The following is a 9,216-nucleotide window of genomic DNA, read 5'->3' as shown; positions in this document are numbered from 1 at the left end:
GTGGTGTCAGAATTAGGGCATTTCTGCATGGAGTTTGCATATTTCTCCCCATGTGTGAGTTTTCTCCAGGTTCCAGGTTTTATCCCACAGTCCAAAAACATGCAAAGGTTGATTGGACACTCCGTAGGTGTGAATGTGAGAGTGAATGTCTGTCTCTGTGTGCTGGCCCATCAATGTCCAGGGTGTCACTTGGCCTTCTGTCCTGTGTCAGCTGGGATTGGCTCCAGCTCCCTGTGATCCTCATGTGGGGAATAAACCAGTAGACAATGAATGAATGTGAGAATAAATGTTCAGTGAGCGGGATATTTGTCAGGTCTACACAACAGGGAGTATAGCAATGTCACATTTGCATGTTCTTAATTGGTTTTGGTGAACAAATTGGTCCAGTTTGTGCTGTAGTGTCCTCTGGCAGTGTGACTTGTGAGTGTTCCCATGACGGTTTAATCATACAGCTCACTTTTCACACTTGGGACTAATGTCTTTGTACATGGCTCTTTAATGCACTGTGAAGTCCTGGATGGGTACAAGGCCCATTTTTTAACAGGATATAAAAGAGGGACTGACAGGGTCATGAAACAACGCTCAACCTATTGGGAAGTATCACGTTTGCAAAGAATTCAATTAGCCATTTGTGTGAAAAGGAGATGGAGGAACAGAGTAGGTGAAAGACAGCAGAATGTGGCTCTCTTTTTTTGTTTCGCTTGACCTTTTGTTTTTGGGCAAATAGATTAAAAGTCGACACAAAAGGTGAGCCGGGGACAGGCAACAGCTGATGTAGGAGAGGCGACATGCCTGTAGGGCTCCATGGTGAAACATCTGAATAGTCCCAACAGAGACATATGTACATGTCCTGTGTGAAGATAGATGGAACTACACACACACACACACACACACACTGGCATTTATGATTGCTCCTCCCTGGCTTGACTCTTTACACTGGTCTCTCTCCAGGGTTGCAGAAGAGGACAGAGTGACAACAGAGCACAACCACTCCACACACTATGAAGACGGAAGACTCTGGCAGTGAGAGTCTGACAGAAGTAGAGGCTCTGCTCTGCATGTCTGCTAGTAATTATGATGACCAAGGGAAGAGGATTAAAGCCCTATCCCTTCCTGGTGTTCTCTTAGTGGGATTGATGTTCTTGGCCGTGCTCCCTGTTGGAGCAAGCATCAAACAGAGTGTCCCCAGGGTCAAACTCAGCCACAGAGGTAAGAATGGAAATATTTCATGTTTAGATTTGTCTGTTTAATTTATTGTTGTTTGTATTTACTTTCATGAGCTCTTTTTCTTTTCTTCCCTTTTCCAACAAAAATAAATAAAAACTGTTTGGATAATTTAAGGTGATTCATAGTTAATCATGAGTGCTCATCAGCCTGCTGGAGTTGTGCATGAAAATGGATGAAAATTACACTTTATCATACATCTGATTCCCTTTTGTTTTCAGCCAGTCATTGTTCATTCATAAAGGTTGAACATGGGGTTTTCGGTCAACCCTTAGAAATCGGTGAAGGTGATTGCTGTTAAATGATGATTTGATTATTTTTTTGCCAAAATTGCTGGCCAATAATCTTACTTTTCGTCCGTCTAAACAAAACACCTTCAGTCTGTTTTTTCCAATCCATACTTTCTCTGCACTGTAGACAAACATTTTTTTTGTTTTTAAATTAAACATTTGGATGAGTGTTTGTTCACTAATGGCATATAAAAAAGAATAGGTTAAATGCAGAGGTCAAATTCACTATCATTAATTGGTGTTTATACCAGAATAACAAATTGTAATTCTACTGGTTACAATTTGCCTCCGTTACTCTTGTAACTTTTTGCCTACAGCTAAGAGGAAAAGGGAAAAAAACAAGTAGCAAACTTAGTTGCACTATTGTATAATTATAATGGGAGGTTTAGGATCCAGTTACTGTTCCATTAGCCCATTTCATACTTTTTTTGTGAGTGCAATAATGCTTTTGATATTCAATCGCTCACCAACATAAATCCTGAAGCCAGATTTCGTGTATTGAATATTTATGACAGTGATGACAGAAAGGCAAATGTTTCTTTTTCATAAAACACACGGTTATTACAGTCCAGTTCCATATACGTTTCATGCTGATGTGTGTAGTTCAATCCGTTCTGTGTGTGTTAGCCAGATGGTGAGGTGTACCGTGTCCACGTGTTTAGTTCTGACCTGCGTCTGTTTGCTTTGTGCCACTGAGGGTAAGTTATTTCTCCCCTTAAAACCCATTTGAAAAGTTCAGTGCGAGCTTTACTTCAAAGTCCTCTCCATCCTTCTATACTATGCATCAACCACACAAATGAACTTCAGTCTTGCTCCATAAAACTGAATCCCCACTGTGACCTGTATGTAAACTCACTCTGACTTCAATTTCCAAATTCTCTCCTCTGGTCAAAGGCTTCCTCCAAAACCAGTATAGCTGGAAATAGATACATATGCACGGTCCAAAATAAATACATGCAAGTAGCAGCAGTAAAATGATCGCTTGGGACAGTGTTTACTCAGCACTTAGCCTAGTATTCAGCACCCGCGTTTGTTTAATTTTGTTGGTTTGTTCCAAACCGACAGTCAATAAAACGGAGCTCGTTATTTCTTATATGGTTTTATTTTTGGGACTACATGTGCGTCATGGCTTTGCTTCTGTTTATGTCGAGTATTAGGGCCAATTCCAACCCTCAATCTTAACCCTCAAGCTCAACCCTTAATCTCAACTTGCCCTCAAAACCAAGTGTTGAGGGTTATTTTGTCACTTAGAAATGGGACACCCCTTAAATGCAGATACGTCTTCAGACTGTAGGGGGCAGAATAACGCGAAAGCTGCGTCCAGTTTGTCAACTCCAAAAAAGAAGAAGAAGAACACATTTACGTCAGGATTATTTGTTACGATCCGTTTGTCGTACGCGCGCAAACACAAACACACCCAACCCTGTGTTCGGTTACCACACCAAGGCTGTGTCATTTCCATCATGCATTATTTGATTTGATAACACAACATTATTATTATTATAATTACAATTTTTTTTTAATTTCGGAACTTCTATCTATCTGGTTACTCAATTAATCGAGGAATAATTGGAAGAATACTTGATTACAAAAATATTCGATAGCTGCAAAAATATTGGATAACTGCAGCTGGAATTGGATGATACCACCCATCAAATCAAACTCATGTCCCCTCATATGCTGTGCTTTATCATTTATTTTCCTCTAAATGCGAGCATCATTTACTAAATTGACATCATTTTGTATTGGGACGATGGTAGCTCATGAGTAGAGAGCCAATCGTCTTCTAACTGGAAGGTCGAGGGTTTTGGACGGTCCAAAAACATGCAGAGGTTAATTGGACACACAATGTGAGAGTGAATATTCAACTATATGTATATGTTTGCCCTGGCCATACGGTTGGCGTAGTGGTTAGCGCTCTTGCCTTTGCAGCAAGAAGACGGGTCTGAGTCCCAGTTGGAACAAGAACCTTTCTGCATGGAGTTTGTATGTTCTCCCCTTGTGTGCATGGGTTTTCTCTGGGTTCTCAGGCTTCCTCCCACAGTCCAAAAACATACAGATTTGGGGATTAGGTGAATTGGTCACTCTAAATTGACAGTAGGTGTGAGAGTGTGAGTGAATGGTTGTTTGTCTCTATATGTGGCCCTGCGATGGACTGGCGAACTGACCAGGGTGTACCCCGCCTATCGCCCTATGTCAGCTGAGATAGGCACAGCACCCCTCGCAACCCTCAGGTGGAGGATAAAGCGGTAGATAATGGATAGATGGGGTGGATGTCTGCCTTGTGACGGACTGGTGATATGTCAGCAGGGATTGGCTCCGGCACCACCTGTGACCCTTATACGGTGGCCCTGAGGTGCAAAACACAAACACAATACACAAGTGCAAGGGCTGGTGTTTAGCTGACTTTGTAGAGCTGCCATCCCATGTTGAGGCAACATTCTTCGCTACAGGTTTGAATCCCACATCGAGCAAAAAACACGAAAACCTTATCTCACCATAGGAAACGCAAAGCAGAAAACTGAAACGCAAAACTCCATGAGTCTGGCTGAATAAACTAGAAAAACCATCAGACAACTGTGGTCTTCTTTGAACCACAGAATAACAACAATATATAAATGCCCATATATGGCTCTTTAAGTAGGAATGACTGAAGCAGAGATTAATCTTTCAAAAGCATAAAAAAATCACCCACAACCTCGTGCACACAGCTTGTCACCGGCTCATCAGTGCACACCACTCTAAAGACAACAGCACCCAGCAGTGATCACTCATCAGACATCACACCATATCACCCTCCCCCAGTGAAAGCACAGCATCAATGAGTGAGGGGTGAAATGATCAAAGACAAATCAGCGGAGACTGAGTAAAAACCTCCAAACAACAGCCTTCTACTCTAAACTTTAACTCTGAAAAACATGTCTCAAAGCACAGGTTCAAGTTTCATCCAGAGGCAACGTCTGCCAAATGAAAATGAAAATCATCTGCTCACAATATAATATTATTAATGTGATGCAAACTCATACTGTTGTTTTTTTTCATTCTTAATATGTGACCAAAAGGTTAAAGGGCTACAATTAGTTTTTCGACCAACAACTTGGTAATAAAATGTGAGGAACAGCGAATCATAACATTATGTAATTGAATTAAATCTTGAGCTTAGCTTTTTATCAACAATACTTTTTGACCTGTGACTGTGCTGGGGCCATGGACCTAACATCCTGCACTGCATATTAATGGCCGACTGAGGCTTGTGATCATGCAGCATGAAGACAGTGGGCCTCATAATGTGCTAATTCATGCTGAAGTTATGTGACTTTTGTCCCTGCCCCAAATGGCTGATTCATAGTGTATGACATCAATAGAACAAAGCATGCTTCCCAGTCCATGCTCTTATTTCAAGCACTCAAAGCAACAATGTGGTTGATTAAGTTTGATCATAAATGTTTGTTTTTATTTCCACAATCGATTCATCTGTTTTTTTTTTTTTTTTCAATTGTACTTGTTTCGTCCATAAAATGTCGATTGTGTTTCTCAAACCAAATGCTGATGTTCTCAAATGTCTTGTTTTGTCCACAAACCATAATAATTCCGTTTGAATGTTAAACTTGATAATTTAAGAAGCTCCAAAACTTTGTTGTATTAATAAAAATATGTTCAGTGGAAACTAATATTCCCTTAACTGCAATGGCTGGATACACATTTAGTTTTAGTGAAACTAAAAGAAAAAAATGAGTTACATTTGAATGGGAATCCTTTTTCCATGTCAGATACTTAAAACACAACCTTGCATTCCAATATCAGTCTGATACAGCTACTTAGCTTCTGTTAAACTACTAAGTTGTTAAAGAAGAGTCTGTTTATTTTAATTGCACTCTGTGCTTTGTGAAATATGTATGTGCTATGTAGGGTTTTTGAATAATGTTGTATTAATTTTTTTCTTTTTCCAATATCCATTCCAGTTATTTGGACCAATATCAGACCAATTATTCAGGTGCAATTAGCAATTTGTTTTAAGAGAAACTGCAATTGTAACAGCATTTTTAGTGGCATGATCTCAGAAGTAGCCTTAAACTAACTGCCTCTGGTGTCACCTCAGTCCTCTCTCATCGGTCTTTGGTCTTCCCTGTCTTCAAATACTCGTATAGTATATTCAGCCTCAAGTGAAGATCCAAGAATTACATACAATGGTAGCCTATATAACTCAAGTAACCTGTCTGTTGGCAGACCTGATGATGTTCCTGCAGAGGAGCTAATCAAGACCTGTTGACGGAACTGAGGGCTTTCTCTGAAGAGAGGTGTGGAGTACGACGCTGAGTGGTGATAGCGAAGCGGGCAGTTTCTTTAGACTCATGGTGATGTACTGTTTATAGAACAGATTAGCATTACCCAGGGGCTAGCAGACCTAAGCTCTGTGGGGTTTAGTCTGTAGATGTGGGTGCAGGGGTGAAAGATATGAGCATGTGGGGGTTGCTCTCTCTCCTTCTCTCTCTGTCTCTTTCTCTCTCTGTGTGTAGAATGAGGTATTAAGAATTGGATTGCATGGTGTGGAGGGGTCCTAGATGTTCAAATATTGGAGGTTGGTAACCTCTTCAGTCCTTCACACCAAGAGGGTAATCACATTCTCAATCCTTTCATAGTGACTCCCACAGGACTCCCCCCGGCTCGGATCTGATGTTTATTCAGGGCATGTTGCGATACTGACACAATGAAAAGAGCCTGGTGATAGAAAAGATTTCCTCAGAACAAGGAGATGAAGGACACACAGTGAGCTGGGAATCTACTTTTCAGCTACAAGAAAAAGTGTATTTATGGACTTCTGAAGCTGGCAGCACAAAGACTAAACAATAAGTCAAACACTGCCTATGTACACTATGTGTAACCATTTATACACAGAATTACTAAAACATATCAACATCTAATATGTGTAGGTTTCAAGGTTTTTATTTCCCATTTGTGCTTAAACAGACAGTCCAGGCACATTGGAAATATTTTGCGGGTTCTACGAGTCAGTTCTTTGTACAAAAAGGAACACACATTTATATATAAATAAATATATAGCGCAAATCTATACAAAGTAAAAAAAATGTTTTGATAACAGGTAACAGGCGTCTTTAATAAAGTTTATTCAATTGCATTTTAAGAGTTCTAAAAACCGACTTACTACTTAGGGGTGATGGGTTGGAGGTAATTGATACAGTTAAATATCTCAATGTTTTACCTTTTGAGACGCATTGATTTTTTTTTTTAGCGTATAATTTTTTAACTGATGTTTCTTCACATCTAGGGCTTTCAGCCAGCACTTTTCCTTGTTCCTTGTTGTACACAGCTTTGCCATCTTGTCTGCAGCCGATGATTAAAACTTTACCGTTCCTTTAAAGGGACACTGTGTAGTATTTATGGGTTTATATAACCCAAAATCCACTTTTTTATACATATTATGTGCTCCTGCATTGTCTAGTCGCTGTATAATAGTTTTTGTTTCATTTTCGTAGTGTTTCAAAAAGTCATGTGGTCGTGGGCCACCACTGACTATGAATGCCAAACTGAAAGTTTTTCAAACAATTAATGACGGACTGACACTAACATGTACTGACATGTTGCTGCCAAAAATCAGGTCTATACTGGAACTTGGACAGTGGTTGAATTGAACAGCTACAACTGAAGCTCGACTTGACAGTACATGGGAACATACTTGATTGTGATCCCTGAGCAGGCTTATGCTAAAGCCACAGCTCAGCCTCCACGTCTGATTGTGAACAGCTGGTAAACCGAAATAGCTTTATTGTTGAAATAGTTATAAAAATACTCCAGTGTGTTGTTGTGGCATTTCTCTGTCAGTGTCTGTACACTCTTAGAAAAAAAATGGTCAGTAGAACCATATACGTTTCTTTGTCCTCATAGGAGAACACTTTTTGGCTCCAGGTAGAACCTTTTTATAGAGTTATAACCCTTTTAAAACCCTTTATACAGGAAAGGGGTTATAAAGGGTTCTCTGGATCATCAATGGTTCTTACTGGAACCATTAGTGTTACCAAGAATCCTTGGAAGCAAATGGTTCCAGGTAGAACCTCAGCCCTTGTAGAAGAACATTTTGGAACCCTTATTTCTAAGAGTGTAGCTTATGTGTTAAACCACAGATGACTAGGTTTCTTGAAGTCAGCACCTGTTATCATTTTAATCACTTGAATTTATATATATATCTTTGAAATACACAGTGCAGAATATGAGTGCAGAATCTTTCATGTGAAACATAATATGCCATCTTGTTTCATGCCATGTATAAACCCACTTTGGGATTTCCATTAGAAAAAGTTTGAGCCTGGCAGCTTAATCCTGTAGAATTATACATGTTTTCATTTATAAGTCCATCTTGGGGCTGCTCCCATCATATCTTAAGGCCTACATTCATCAGAACAGGATATGGAGTTGTTGTCTTCGATCCCAGGACTAATTGTCGGTTACAAGGTTCCCTGCTTCCTCCCTCCTCCTGAAAAAAGCAATGAAATTGTTTGAGACTGAAGAATCTGGTCTCATTGGACACTTGTATTGTATTTTTAAATGATTTGGTGGCAGAAACATCTGGTTGAAATGTTTTGCCTAAATGAGCTGATTTTATTGAAAATAGCTGATTATGTAATTTTTTTATACTGCATTTTGTATATTTTGAGTAGATTCTTATCTATATTTTATTATTCTAAGATTGTTTTTGATTATGCTTTATGCTTGATTAGTTGTATCCATTCCACTCTTGGTAAATAGATTGTATACTCATGTGTAATACTGGTATTTAGTAATCTATCGTTGTTTGTCTCTTTGGGACAGAATTGCTTCATGGTGGAAGTGTGTCTCTGTTTCTGGGACCTGCCGATGGCCTCCACTCCCACTCCCTGCTGCTGGACGAAGAAAGAGGTCGTCTTCTGTTGGGAGCCAGAGATTACATCTATCTGCTGGACCCTGACAACCTCACCAGAGAGCCCAGAAAGGTACATGAAACTGGAAAGAGATCAGAGAGAAAATGTAATATACTTGAGTATAGTAGTTAGTTGAGACTGTGAAGTGTTTACAGCAGCTTAAGAATCCCCACACCCTCTGACGGAGGGATAGTGCTGGAAGAAAATCGAGTGCATCTCCTTTTGCACACTGTAACTGATCCAATTGCCAACAGGCAAAAATCATGCTTAGAGTCACTTGAGACCGCCTAATAAGCTGTGTTAATCGCGCTGAACGGCTCATTATTGTGGAGACAGTCATTTACCTTCAGCTCTTGACACTTGTGATTAAAGTGAGGTGATGTAAGGTATCGTTTTTCCATGACTGTGTTGCTAAGCTGGAATGCTCTCAGTCGTGTATTGTTTTAGTGAAGAGCTCACCTTTCAGTCAGAGTCAGTCTGAAACTGTCTGTCTGGTGAGGTCAGGGTCATCATGTTGGAGGGCACACACTCACACGCACACACACACACAGACACAACTGCACATGCAAAGTATATACACTTCCACACAGCTTGCACTTTATACAAACACACCAATGCATTTGGACAGATGCCATATGTTAAAGTTTGTGGAAGTGAGTGTGTGTTTATGCAGCTGAGGTCGATGACAAGAGGGACGGCAGTGTGTTTATTTGATCGTTATCTATTTGTTATAACTCTTAGTCGTTACTCTCGGAGTGTTGCCTTTTTGTTGCCTCTCTGGTAAGTGA

At 40.0% G+C, this 9,216-nt stretch overlaps 1 protein-coding gene across 1 annotated transcript in view; it reads left to right on the top strand.

Moving 5' to 3' along the window:
- The first annotated feature begins 995 nt into the window (after nucleotides 1-995).
- Nucleotides 996-9,216, top strand: part of sema3d (sema domain, immunoglobulin domain (Ig), short basic domain, secreted, (semaphorin) 3D) — a 42,395-nt gene continuing 34,174 nt past the window's right edge. The window contains exons 1-2 of the mRNA XM_083893325.1: nucleotides 996-1,209; nucleotides 8,340-8,500. Coding sequence (XP_083749451.1) covers nucleotides 1,002-1,209; nucleotides 8,340-8,500 — 369 coding nt within the window. The 5' untranslated portion in view covers nucleotides 996-1,001. The remainder of the gene's footprint in view (nucleotides 1,210-8,339; nucleotides 8,501-9,216) is intronic.

The sequence above is a fragment of the Microchirus variegatus genome (genome assembly GCF_963457635.1).
Source record: "Microchirus variegatus genome assembly, chromosome: 8".
Classification (NCBI taxonomy): domain Eukaryota; kingdom Metazoa; phylum Chordata; class Actinopteri; order Pleuronectiformes; family Soleidae; genus Microchirus; species Microchirus variegatus.
Note: the sequence above shows the minus strand (reverse complement) of the source record. Positions and strands in the feature narration are given on the sequence as shown.